Below are 14,051 nucleotides of genomic sequence, written 5' to 3'. Positions count from 1 at the left end.
TCACTCGGGCCCTGGCCCTGGGCCGGGGCTGGGGACCCTGGAGTCCAGCGTGAAGGTCGCGGGACAGCGAGAGACAGCGACCCCGAGACACCCCCCCCCATTTCCGGGTTGAAAGACCAGCAGAGTCCAGGCAGGAGACGGTGCTGGCTGCGCCCCAGAGGGGACAACACAGCCAAGAAGCTGAGAGCTCAGCACACTGAGCAAGCACGCGGACACGTGTGGAACAGGGGCACGGCCCGCGTGCCCAGGGCAGGCCTGCGGGGTGCAGGGGCTCCTCCTCCACGCGGTCTCCCCTCAGCGCCAAGGGGGCTGCCTCTGGGATGGGGGGGCCTCCTGCCCCGGGGAAGGGGAGGAGCACAGGCTGCCATGTGCCCATTCCAGCCGCCCGGCCCCTGGGCAGCGCGCACCAATGTCACAGGCGCTCCCCCGATGACCAGAGTCTGATCTCAGACATCCGGGAAGCTGTGTGAGGAACATGCAAATCCTCACACACAGGAAACCCGTGTCCCTTGTCCTTTGGATGGACACGCTAGCATCATTTATGGGCCACGCACGTGTGTATTGTACACACACATGTAGATCCTATCTGGGGCGATTCTATAAGCAGTTCTTCATTCCTTCCATCCTTCTGCTATGCACATGGGTGTTCCCATTACATTACATATTTTTCAAAAGTGTGATTTTTGTAACTATGGGTTATAATTGAAATAAACAGTGAATGCTTACTTTTTTATTTATTTTATTTTATTTTATTTTTTGGTACTGGGGATTGAACTCAGGACCTTGTGCTTGTGAGGCAGGCACCAGAACCACTGAGCTACATCCCCAGCCCACATTTTTTTAAAATTATGACAGTAAAAGACTCATTGCATTAATCCCCCTCAAAATACTCCTCTCAATTTGAACATGATTTTCCGTTGTCCTTGCCACTTTCGGCAGCAGTTCTGGAAGTGTTCTTTCATGAGTGTCTTTAGGATGAGTGCTGTGGCCGTGCCATCTAATAGAAAAGTCATAAAATCATGACACTGTGTCCTCATCCACTTCACTCACTGGATCTGCCACTGTGCGACATCTGGCTCTGACCCAAAATCAAAACGACCATGAAAGGGAAACGTGTTGAATCAAATCAGGACGTGGAGGCAGTCAGGACACCACAGCTAAAGTCACTCGGGGAAGAGAACTCCAGAGCTGCTGCAGGAAGTGGCGAGCATGGTGGGACAAGTGTGTTCGAAGCAGTGTGTCTTTTACTGCAACAATTTTAAAAATGTAAACTTTCTCCATATTTTTAGATCGTGCAGCCTACTTGAGTGAGGCCTTGAGGAGGAAGAGAAGCCAGCAAAGATGCAGAGCACAAGATCAGGGCACACGGAGCCGCAAGACAAGAGCCCACTTGGCAAGTTCAAGGCCGAGGGAACTCGGTGTGGCCAGAGCACAGGGCTAGAGCAGAGGGTGATGGAGTCAGGAGCCCAGCGAGCAGGGGGTCTTCGGAGGGAGAGGCGGCTATGCAGGACTCCAGACTGGAGCTGTCTCCCCAGACGATCCAGGCTCAGCAGAATCCTTCCGGCTGGAGTGGGCAGAGGCAGGAAAAGACCACGATCGAGGAGGAGACTGGCAGGAATGACCGGAGCAGCAGTGCAGAGACGCAACGAAGAGCTACACACCCAGACGCACTGCAGACCGGCTGCCGGGTGAAGGGAGAGTGACCTGGAGCCCAGGATGACCCAGCTTCCAGGCTTCCCAAACAACTCCACGAATGAAGCTGTCAGTTGGAGAAGTTTGCAAGGGAGCAAAATTGGGGGCCAGAGTAAGAACCCCAAAATGGGGTCGTTAAGTGTGACACCACCCATGAGCTCCAAGCAGGGTGTCAGCAAGGCAGTGGCAGTCGAGTAGAGGAATGAAGTCCAAGCAGAGATCACAGCTCAGGACAAGCACCTGGGAACCGATGGCCCCACAAGCTGGACGGGAGCGAGGAGGACTCCTGGGTCGGGGCCAGGGTGGGCGGCTCCAGGCAGAGGTCTGGGCGTTCAGGGGAATCCACAAAGGACACCAGGAGGGGCAGCCCGAGGGGCAGGAGGAGCAGCCGGGGGCAGCGTCTGGGGGCAAATCTGGAGGCTGCGACCAAGCGCCTGGGCCTGAGGTTGGTGCAAGTTCCAGGAGGAGGGGACACAGGGACACCGGCGTCAGGAGCAGCGAGCAGGGGACACAGTGACCGGCACGCGCGTCCGGCCCCGGCCAGCTGCAGCCTCTGAGGCCTTGTCCAGGCTGTGATGTCCACGAAGGCGAATTGTCCTCATCACTTTCCATCCTCGAACCCGCCTGCCTCGTGACTGCGACTGCACTCATGCTAGAAGGAAACACAGGAAGAATAATTTCTTCCTCAAGGACACGAGCTCCTTGGATCACTTTTCGCCTTCAGTTCCACCTTTGGGGAGGGAATTCAGAAACCTGGGGCTGTGCTGCTTCCTTTAGCTCCATTCAGAGCCTACGTCAGTTGCAAAATAAACCCAAGCCAAAAATTATAACGGATTTGTATACTGGACATTTTTCAAAACAGACCTTCTACCGGAGTCGGTGAGCCCCGAACTCGCTTCTCTGTCCCCACTGCTGGTTTACGTGGGGATCCGTGCCTAGGAGAGCACGACTGACCACCTGCTGCTCTGCACTTGGGGTGCAGCACCTCACTCCGAGCTCTCAGCATGCCCCCAGAGGACCAGACTCCCGGTTCCTGCCCCTTCCCCGTCCTCTGCCCACTGACCACCCTCCCTCTTCTCCGCGTCCCGCTCCTGGGCCCGGCAGCACCACCTGCCCACCTCACATGCAGCCCTCTGTGCGCTCCAAGGCTGTGTCCTCACCTCGGACTCTGCTGCTCGAACTCGGTGTCCAAGGTGCCCAATTTCCCCCAGACCCGCTCCCCGTGGTCCTCCCTGGCCAGCAAATGGCAACTCCACCCCGATGTCCTCCGAGTGTCCCTTTCCATCCTCCCTCTCGCACCCCACAACAGATGCATCAGCACACTCTGTCCACACCATCTTCAGAAGTACCCAGAACCTGGACCCTTTCCCCCCTTTTCGAATTGGCTTTTGAGACAGGAGTCTCGCTGTGTTGCTCAGGCTGGTCTTGATGCTTGGGCTCAAATGAATCTCTGGCCACCGCCTCACCTCTCCTGCCCCAAACCACAGAAGGGCCTCCCAGCTCACCGTGAAAACCCAGGATCCACAAAGACCCGCTCCCCTCCTCTGCCACGGTGCCCCCCCACAGCAGCCCGCCAACCTCTCCCATCACCTCCACCTGCGGCCTTTGCCGACCACCTGAGCTCTGCACAGCTCCCGTGAGTACATTTCCCTGGTCCTTCCTCTTCACAGAGCTCCTCCGCTGGGTCCCATGACAGGGGCTGCTTCTCCACCGGGCTCTGCCCTCAAGTGTCATCTGTTCAGTGAGTGACTCCCTGGTCATCCTGTTTAACACTAAATGCCACCTTCCCGGCTGGCTCTCGTCCCCTCTTACCCGGGCGACAGTGACAACGGCTGATACCATGTAGTGTCTCTCCGCCACGATGTCAGACAGGGCTGGCTTTGTTCACTACCCCGTTATGCACACCCTAAACAATGCCAGGCACGGGACTGATGCTTGGAAAATAATTGTTGGATGAATTAATCATGTGTGGATGAATTCTGCTACCATTCTTAGTGTTCATTATTAATTAGAAGTACATCTATCCGAGACTGAAAATTCTCAAGGTACAGAAAGCCAAATGACTTACTGACATCCCTAGCAATTGCCCAAAGATGCTTCCACATAACAAAAGAAGATGCCACTGTGGCCCGGAAGGCTTCTCTCTCAGGGAAGGGGTGGCATTATCTCACTGTCACAGCAGGACTCTGCGGTGCTGTACATCAAGTATGGAGACAAAGAGCAGAATATGCAAGGGACGCCAAAGTATACAGTGAACAGTTACATTTGGAAAATTTATTACACTAGAAGACACATTACCATGAATCCCCTCAAAGTCCTCATCCTTGCTTCAAACACCCTTATACCATCTTTCTTGCCACTTTCCGAAGCAGTTCTGGAGTCCTCTTTCCTGAGTGTCTTTATGAGGTGTCATAAAATATTGCAAATGCTGCTGCTGAGCACCGGCCAACGGAAGGGCAGCTCATAAGAACATGACGCTGTGTCCTCATCCACCTTACTCACTGGATCTGCCACTGTGCAACTCCTGGGTCTGCCCCAAAGTCAAAAGGACCAAGAAAGGGAAACGTTTCAAATCAATTCAGGACATCGAGGCAGCCACCACAGTGCAACTGAAGACACTCGTGAGATAGGGCTTCCGGTGCTGCTGCAGAAAGTGGCAAGAATGACGGGATAAATGTGTTCAAAGCAGGGGGCGCATTTTGAGGGGGATGCAAGGCAATGTGTCTTTGTTGTAATAATTTTTAAAAATCGAAACATCCACCATAGTTCTCGATCACAGCTGGTATACTCCAGCGCTAACTTAGGTCTGTGTTATAGACGCCACTGATGGAGAAAGAAGTGTCTTCGTTTAATGGAATGGTTTGTTGTTTGGGGTTTTTTTTAACTTTATTCTTTTTATTAGTACATATTTGTCATACATAATGATCACATTCATCATAAGGAATTTGTACCTGTACATACGGTATCTAAATTCCTTTTTCCAATTTCTCCTCTCCCTTCCACCCTCCTCCTTGTCACTTACAAAAGCTTTGTTTCCATTTTTTTCCTTCTTCTTTTTTAATCCTTTTCCCCTTCTTTCCCGTCCCCTCCACCCTGCTTTGTTCCCCTTCCCATTTGGACAGGTTCTTCCTACTTCCCAACATCTGTCCCCCATTCTGCTCCTCATTTACCCTTTGGGTTTCTCACACAAGAGAAACAATACGATATTTAAGCTTGTGTGTCTGATTTATTTCACTTAAGATTATGATCTCGAGCTGCACCCATTTTTCTGCAAATGACTCAGGCTTACCTTTCTTTATGGCAAAGTAGTACTCCATTGTAATGGTTTTATAGAAAAAAATAACCAGGAGAAACGGGTGAAGCCACACAAGGGCCTAGTTCCTAAGCCCTGGTTACACTCGGTGCGGAGATGGGCGTGGCGCTGCCCTGATGGGATGTTGCGGGATGTTCATTGCCCGCTACGTCTCTCCGCACCTGAAAACTCCACGTTTTGTATTACAGGTGAAACGAGGAAGCCAGAACACCCGGAGCCACGCCTCCCAGGACAGACCCACCAAACAGCTGCTGGGAAAATGTAAGTGCAAACCTGCAGCAGCCCGAGGTAAGGGACCCGGCCCTGATGGGGAAACGCTCCCAGCTCCCCAGATCTCAGGAGCCCCTGGGGCTCACTTCCCCCACCCCCACCTACCACCATCCCCTCCCCCAGCCCGGCTCAGCTCCCACAGGTGCTAGGCACCCCAAGACCCTCGGGGCTCTGGGCCTCTGCCCCTGCAGTCCTCTGCGTGGTCCACTTTAGACCTACGATGTCCCGCCCCCCAAGCCTCACGTGTGGGACAGGGGGATCGTGGGGCGCTGCACTCATTCTCCGCGGAGGAGTCCGGGAACAGAACGTGCCATTTGGAGGTGGTCCCCGGCTGTGGCCTGGAAGGGTGTGTCCTTGTCCCAGCCTGCCTTTCTGTCTCCTCGCTGCCAAGCGCTCAGCAGTTTTCCTCCACTGTGCCCCTCTGCCACTGGAGTTGAGACTGTGAGCCACGAGCAACCTCCCTGCTTTGAAGCAGTGGCCGCCAGGCAGTTTTGCTGTGCTGGTGACAGCAAAGCTCACTAGCACGCTGCTGGACGCTGCTTTCTGCTCCCGCCCATGGCTGGCCCTCGGGAGCTCCTCGCCCGCCCTTCCGACCTTCAGGTCCCTGCTCTGCGCTCCCACACTAACACTCCTGCAGGCTCCCCCACACTTCTAAGAGCAGAGTGGGTCTTCCAGCTGTGCCCCAGCCCCCAGTCCCCACCCGAACCCAACCGGCGATGGCCAGTGAAAGAACAGAATCAGAGCAGGGAATTCCGGGTGCACCAACTGTGGGAAAGCGTGTCCTTGTGTTGCACTGCTCGACCTCTCAGGCGCAGTAGTGAACAAACACAAACTAAACTTCTCCCCGGGAGTGAGCTCCTCACGGAATGTTTTCACTCCTGAAGTTCTTCAGAATGGGCATGGGTACAATACTGCCACTCACAGCTCCCATTTGTAAGACTGCGCTTGTATACCCTCTCAACTCAGCAACCCAGCCGAGATCGGGTGTGTGCAGGACGGTGTGAAAACTCACAAACCAGAAAGGCCCTCATTGTGCTTAGCATCTTCTGTCTTCACTCGTCTCTCCCAAGCCTGGTCTCATTGCTTTTGAAAGCTTAGTTCGTCAGGCCAGCGTTCTTCAGGAACACCCCCAGGGCCAGGGCCTGGCTGGATTTCTCAGGACCAGATTTCTACATTCCAGAGTTTCAAGCAATTTCTCCCCAACTAAATTTTAGCAATCTTTGTAATTCAATCTAAATGCCTATTGGCTTACGAGGTTTCTTAAGACAGTCTTACTGACCAGAAGTTTTCTGAAACTCGTATCTGTTATATTTTTTAAATAATCTTGCAAAGAAATATACTGGAAAGGTTTAAATCTGGAATTCCAGAGGCTTTACCCATCTCTCTTTTCTTTTGAATGAAAGATCATTATGTTAGTAGTTTATTCTCTAAGCTGTTCACTCAAGAGTCTTGCAATGCTTAATGAGAATAATCAACTGCCTGAAGACATGTGAGTGGGAAGCATTATTAACATGTGGGAACCACAGAGGTCTAAATATAAATGATATCTAGATGAAAGTAAATGTTAAGACTTGCCATAATATGGAAGACACCTCATTTATAATGAAATTGGATGATGTTTTAGGAATGTGTTTTAACTTTTTAACTGGGTTTTTAGAAAAGGAAAACTACGAATTTCATAATGGAGAAAGCTGATAGAAGTCACCTAAGTGACTGAGGTTAATGTCGCTGGTAAAGAGACACAATAGGATCACAGGTATGTAATGTGTGTGTGTGGGGGGGGATTTCATCTCTGTGGTTCTCTTCCCAAAACCTAAAACCCCAGTCCAATCATAAGAAAACAAATTCAAATGGAGGGACATTCTTCAAAATATCCAACCAGCAGACTTCAAAAGCATTAAAGTCAAAAGGAAGCAAAAAAGACTAAGAAAATGTCAAGGAAGGAGACAAATGAACAAAGCTTAACAGACTGCAATGTCATCTTGGATTCAATTCCAGACCCCTAAAGAAGGACATTAATGGACAGGCAAATGGAGTGTTAACTAAAGGCTGAGTTTACAGTATTGCGTCTATGTTTAATTGCTTAGTTTTGACAAATGTGCTGTGGTTAGCAAGATTAATATTAGCGAAAGCTGGCTTCAGACATATAGGAACTCTCCATACAATCCTTACATGCTTCCATCAACCTAAAATTCAAAATTGAAAGTTTTCCAAAAACTCAATCTACTTGGTATCTCTGAGATAAACTGCTGGTGTTCCACCTAAATGGCATTATGGACTTGTGGATATGAGGTAGGGGTACCTGTATCATAATTCCCTAGTCATTTTTATCTTTCTTTCACTAATTTGATCTTCTTGTGGTTATTATATCAACCAAAATATATAAGGCAGTGCCTTTCTCCTGGCAAGATATTTATGATTATCTTTATATATTGATATAGTGTCTATAGATCACAGTGCCATGTATGACTTCTATGAAAGTGTTTTTTAGAAAATAATTCAGAAATCCAGGAAAGGAGGATAAAAATGTTTAAATGTTGAAATATATTGGTAAACTGAGTAATTTTCATTGCAATGGTAAACAGATATACATGTCATCAGCAAACTGAGAACTTTCCAGATATCCCACGAACCCCATCTACCTTAAGACCTTGAAAATAGTACAGAGTTAACATGAAGAGATACCAGGACTACACAAGGGAGAATGAACGACTCACCAGCTATGGGATATTTGCAGCTACATAAGCCTTTGGCCAAACAAAACAGGGATTTCATCAACATGTGTTTAGAGCACACAAACTGCAAATTTAACAGGTTTACGTGTAAATATTGCAACATGATACATCATTCCTAATAGTGGAAATTCTCTGACATTTAAATAAAATTTGAAAAACAAACAGTAAAAAAAAAGGGGGAGGGGGAGTAAGAATCCAGCTACCAATTTTACAGCTAAAAATTAATGTAGAAATGGTGAAAGATAAAAGGCAGATATATTACTGCAGGTAATTCATTTAGAGTGTCCTTATTATCTTAGGTTATACACAGAGTAAGGACTTTGTTATATAAAAACTATCAAAAGAGTATCCGGCCAAAGACAACACCATGAGCTCGGGTGAATGGCCGTGAGCGCCGAGGCCGGGCTGCGGGCGGGCGGGCGGAGCGGACCGGGCGGAGCGGACCCGACAGAGCGGACCGGACGTCGCTCCTCCTTCCGGGGGACGACACATTCCGTCAGAATCGGCGCATCGCCAGCAAACTTCCTTCCGTTACAACACAAAGAACCTGCGCCGTGGCTCACCGAGGCCTTAGGACTGGGGCGCAGGTGGGGGGACAGCTGTTTGAACTGCCTCGGAAATGTCTGTGCGCGTTACAGTGCCGCTGGAGCCAGAGTCCTTCTGATTCGATGAGCAAACTATGAAGGGAAATCAGAAGGGAGGAGGGCATCAGCATCGTGACAAGGTACAACCTCAATAAAAACGCATCAACTCAAGCCTACACGATTCGCTATTTTAAGTGAAGCACATATTCACCATCTGCCCAATATTTATTTAAGATTTATTATGTGGCCAGCATGGTGCTGAGCTCGGCTGGTATTGATATAAAGAGATAAAGCCGGGTGGAGAGAGACTTATAAACTCAATTTAAAAACGGCTCGACGCGCAGTGCTCAGAGCTGGCCACGCGCACGCCCACATCACCAGTCCCTTCCCCGCAGTCAAGACCGGGGGTAGGTGGAGCCACTCTGGGACTCGAGACACCTCTGCTGTAGGGACACACTGCATCATGATGTCAGTAGTTTAGACTGGGAAGTCATCCCAAGTCACCAAATCAAATCTGAACCTAGGTCTGTGGGAGAGTTCAGTTCACAGACTCTACAGGTTGGTAAAAAACATTAAAAAATAAAAAGTCTAATCCTTTCCATAAAGAGTCTTCTTTTCCAGCCAGGGCTGGTGCTGCACGCCTGTAATTCTAGGACTCTTAGAGGCTGAGACAGGAGAATCACAAGCTTGAGCCCAGGCTGGGCAACATAGCAACTTAGTAAGACTCTGTCTCAAATTCTTTTTTTAAATTTTAAAAAGGCTAGAAGGCAAAGACCCTTGGTTCAATACCCTGTGCCACCAGAAAATTTTTTTTAAAGTCTTCTCCAAACTATAGTGATCTCACCAGGGTATCTGCCCAGTAACTCAGCCCAGAGACCCATAAGTATAGACACGTCACCGTAAGTGATTCAGTGGACACAGCCACGAAGGAAAATGGGCAGCTGCTCCACTGAGAAGGCCTTTCAGGCGATTCAAAGGTGGCAAGAGAGACTGGGAGCAAACTGATTATTTAGGAACAGTCAAGGACAGAAGAAAACTGAGAAGAGAGAGGAGTGGCAATCAAATGACATGTCACTAGCCAAGAGCAGTCACAGCAAGCTACCTAAGGCCACAGGGCCTGGCTCACCAGCGACATTGCCAAGCTCTTATCATGGGACTTCAGAAGTGGACAGCAGAGGCTGAGAGAAGTCTCCCTGGGCTCTGCATCGCCACAGATCCTCCAGGCTCCTGATACCTGTCCATGGTACCACTTCCCACACCACGCTTTTAGAAATGTGCCCGTTCTCCAGGACAGGAAGTGGCAGTGCACGCTGGTTTTCAACTAGATTACCTTTCCATCTATTGCAAATAATCAAATTCCTCCTGCATAGGGAAAACTGCATTCAGAAATCTATAAGGAGGGTGAGAGCTTTATTAAAATACTAGAGACAGAAAACCTCCAGCCAGCTCCCCAGGGTTAGTGCCACACCCTGTGGTTCTGCAGAGCAGGGCTGACCTGCGGCCTCCAGCAGAAAGTTGTGGGCGAAGTGGCCACTCAGGGACTGTGGTGAGTCTCGGCTTCCATGTCCCCTTCCTCCAGCAGGAACGCACACTCATCTCCACCTGTGAGCTTACTCTGCAACCCCACCCAGCCAACCCCAGCTCTAGCACTGGGCCTGGGTAAGAAACTGTTTCATCAGCAAACAGTCTCATTTCTGGCCTGTTGGTTCTGGGTTCTGATTACAAAAAAGAAAAAAAAGATGATGGTGTGGTGGTGATGATGGTGATGCTGACCATGAAGCCAAAGCTAACATTTATTTCCTATCAACCCAAACAACCCTTAGACCTGAGCACTGGATTCACTGTGTGGATTACAAAGCCGGGCCCACAAAGGGGAGGAATCACCCAGCCAGTAGGTGAAAGAGCCTTCATTCAAATCAAGGCCACCGACCTCCAAAGCAGGCCACCCCAAGAAACAAGACGTCCAGGAAAGCGGAGTTTTGCAGAGGCTGGGTGTCGGCAGGACTGAAATGCAGCTGAGGTCCAAGCGCACTGCGACTCCGGTCCTGCATGGCTGCATCTTCCCAGGGACGACTGCCCAGCTCCGTGGGAGCTCTGGGAAGGCCCTGCCTCTGTGCTGCTTCACCACCACCTCTCCCCAGTGCCGCGGCTCAAGCCCTTGGCCTTTTTGCAAGAAAAGCGAGACACTCCTATAACGGTGTTTGCAGCAGACACACAGCTTGCTCTTATTAAACAAATTAAATTGGATTGGAAACAAAATGAAAAAGAAGTGGCTGCAAAGACAGTTGACCTGAACATTAACCTCTTTATAGTAAAACCCTACTCGAATCCATGGGACGAGACCCGTGCCTCTATCAGGGGACAAAAAGAGTGAAGGTGTGTTACAGACTTGCACCAGCTGCCTGCGATGAACATGATCATCATGTACCACAAATGTGGACTGATGAAAAATAATGCAAGCCTAATGGTAATAAAAAAGATTTCTTTTTTTGTTGTTTTGTTTTGTACCAGGGATCGAACTCGGGTCCTTGTGCTTGTGCAGCAGGTGGCGAAACCACTGAGCTAAATCCCCAGCCCTAAAAAAGATTTCTTAAAAATATATAGCAATAATATCTGCAGTTTATTCATCATCAAGGCTAAATATATAAAATTATTTAGAAAGATATACAATACCTCTTGTTTATTGGGTCATGGTGCTAGTTTCCTCTAATCTTCAAGAGAAATTAAAGAAAAGTTAAATGTTCAGACTGTAAAGAACATATTCTAATTTCCCACAAAACTACAAATAGTACTAACATATATGCACTTGCTAGTCTAGGCCATAAGGTAATAGGAATGAGGAACAAGTAACTGTATTGTGTTAAAATAGCATACTGCAGCCTGTGTGCAAAGTACACATTAAAACCACACGTCCCATAGTAAATCGGTAGAGTGCTTAGCAGATTCATGGTCTTACCATGAGCCTCACTTTAAAATGCATGTAAGCAAGACCCGCCTACATGGTTTAGTCAGGCCTCTATTCAGAAACTCTTTATTCACCCAGAGTTACTAACTTAAAACTCAGGAAAGGGAACCCCACCTCATTCATTCTACAGGAGGCAGTTACTGTTCCTTTAATCACCAGCTTGCTTATCAGTCATCTTTATAAGACATTATAGAAATGTCAGGTGTGGTGGTGCACACTTATAATTCCAGCACTTGGGAAGCTAAGACAGGAGGATCGCTGTGAGTTCAAGGGCAGCCTGGACTATATAGTAAGACTCTGTCTCAAAAAACAAAAAAGACATTACAGAAATTTACCTTTGTGTGCTACAAAACCTCCATGAACTTAAAGGCTAGCTTTTTAAGAAAAAAATTAAAAATCTCCATGGAGCATGACTACAAATAAAAGCTAAATTTGCTCTGGAATTACTCTTAAGACATGAGTGGCAATTTCAAGAAATGTGTACCACAGAATATTTATCCTGGCTTACTGCAACAATGTCGTTGAGTCAGGCAAGTGGATATTTAAATTTCATATTTTTCATAAAACATATAAGTATCTGGAGAGAATAAACATCCCATAATCTTTCTTACTTTTTCGTACAGTCTTTGTTTGACTGGACACCATGTCAACAGCTTCAGCGGGTAGGCCAACATACACTCCTCCATAGTTTCTATGAGACAAATCAGACCAATTTAAATGGCATGGAGAGAGACAGGTATGGAGCATTTCAAACAAGTAATAAACAATAAATATTAACACAACACATGATCTTTCAAAGTTGAACTCAGAAAACTTTCATCCCTGGACATGTAGTTTTGTTTTGTTTTGTTGAGACAGGGTCTCACTATATAGTTCAGACTGGAGAACGCACTGTGTAGCCCAGCCTGGCCTTGAACTCACTGTGATCCTCCTGCCTCAGCCTCCCGAGGGCTGGGATGACAGGAGTGCGCCACCATGCCCGGCTTAGGGGATATGAATTAAAAAAAACTAGAAAAAAAGAGAGCTGTACTGGATTCATAGGCTTTTTTAGATATTTTGCTTGCAATGAGAAAGAAGCAAAGAAGTTGGGACATTGTAAGTTAGTACAGTGATAAATATGGGTAGAGTAATTGGTCATGGGAAATCAGTAACATTTATCAAGAATCCCGAGTGGTCACCGTGCCATTAGGTGTTGCGGATATATACAAACATTTCTCTTGTAGGGAGACAGAGGAGATGAAATGAGAGAGCTAGGGTCATGGGCGTGCAGCTGACTGGGGAGGAGGAGCCCAGAGGGGCTGGGAGAAGAGGGCCCATTCCTTGGAAGAACAGCGACCCCAGAGCCTCAGAACACAGAGGTCAGCACAGCACCACGCCCAGGACAGAGCCCACGCTCAGCTGAGGGAAGCACAGGTTGTGGGTCCCGGCGAGTTCTAGACCTCGGCCTCCCACTGTGTTCTCTGGGCTGAAAGTCCTCCCTGTGGAGCCTGCATTATTGGCAATGTGCTACAGTGGGAAATCCAAAGGTACAGCCCGTTACTCCAAGTAACCCTGGGGCGATACCAAACATACCTCCTCTTGTCATCTTCCGTTATAGAGTCTTCTGTCCTAAAAGATCAAAAACATTTGTGATGAGCCACTTGGTGACAAGGACAGAGCCCTCCTTTTGGTTATGAGAAAAAAGAGGGATCAGTGGGACAAAGCTGTCTATTTCGAGTGTTTCTACTTCGAGTGTTCCAGCTCACCAAAATGTGCCAATCCAGAAAATGCCCAAAAAGACCCACTGCTGAACCAAAGGAAAAGCTGAGGGCAGCCGAGACTCGAAAGGGCACATACGTCAGGCACCAGGAAGCTGGGGTTATCCTGGGCTGTGCCAGGTGCTCCATGGATACCCGGCTGTGGGCAGCAGGCTGCATATGCCTCATGTGTAAAGTACGGGGGTCAACCAGATGACCCTAAGGCTCCTCAGAGTCCTCACACGCTGGGATTTGGGGTCTTTTGTACCAGTTTAGTGACACAACTATGGGTAGAGAAAGATTTCTTAAGTGCATAAACAGTAATGTCAATTTGATTTCCTTTTGTCTAAAACCATGAGCTATTTAATACACATCTTATCACAAAGAAGGGGATATGTCTCCAAGCATGCTCTGGAAGGATTCCCTGATTTAAAACCCCACAGCCTCTTCCCCTGCATGTGGAAATTCCTTGGCAATTTCTAAGAGGACTGGAAAATGTTTCTCAGAGCCCTAATTAGCATGCGTGTTACTTTTCTGAAAGTAAAAACAAACAAACCAAGGTTCAGAGGTTCAGAGCTGAGCTCAACGTGCAATTTTAAGGGCTTCCATCGAGCGGAAAGTGGACAGGGCACATTAGACCTTTTGATTCCAAACGGCTGTGGTTTCCAGTTAAAAGCTGGGAGCGCCGCACATGCAGCTGTCCAGTGAGTCTAAGGCTGCAACACCTAGCAAGCGCCACGCCCACAGAGAAGGGGG

General features: G+C 48.5%; 1 protein-coding gene and 1 long non-coding RNA gene across 10 annotated transcripts in view; one reads left to right on the top strand and one right to left on the bottom strand.

Moving 5' to 3' along the window:
- Positions 1-7,804: 7,804 nt before the first annotated feature.
- CUNH12orf75 (chromosome unknown C12orf75 homolog) overlaps positions 7,805-14,051 on the bottom strand; it is a 30,097-nt gene continuing 23,850 nt past the window's right edge. For 7 of the 9 annotated variants that reach the window (XR_015443584.1, XR_002394956.2, XR_002394955.2 and 4 more), the window contains 4 exons: positions 13,132-13,167; positions 12,171-12,250; positions 11,268-11,305; positions 7,805-8,687 (listed from right to left, as the gene is read on the bottom strand). Coding sequence is in view for 2 of the 9 variants with exons in the window: in XM_004845069.4 (XP_004845126.2) it covers positions 11,301-11,305; positions 12,171-12,250; positions 13,132-13,167 (121 nt within the window). In the remaining 7 variants the exon portion in view is untranslated. The remainder of the gene's footprint in view (positions 8,688-11,267; positions 11,306-12,170; positions 12,251-13,131; positions 13,168-14,051) is intronic. The other 2 variants (XM_021258384.2, XR_002394962.2) reach the window with 2 other exon arrangements.
- LOC106009412 (uncharacterized) lies at positions 8,571-11,084 on the top strand. The gene is made up of 2 exons (XR_001183493.2): positions 8,571-8,734; positions 10,418-11,084. It is a non-coding gene; the product is annotated as an uncharacterized LOC106009412 (long non-coding RNA).

The sequence above is a fragment of the Heterocephalus glaber genome, unplaced genomic scaffold (genome assembly GCF_053883595.1).
Source record: "Heterocephalus glaber isolate CG9 unplaced genomic scaffold, H.glaber_assembly_v1.0 deba00001572, whole genome shotgun sequence".
Taxonomy (NCBI): domain Eukaryota; kingdom Metazoa; phylum Chordata; class Mammalia; order Rodentia; family Bathyergidae; genus Heterocephalus; species Heterocephalus glaber.
This window is presented reverse-complemented; position numbering and strand designations above follow the sequence as displayed.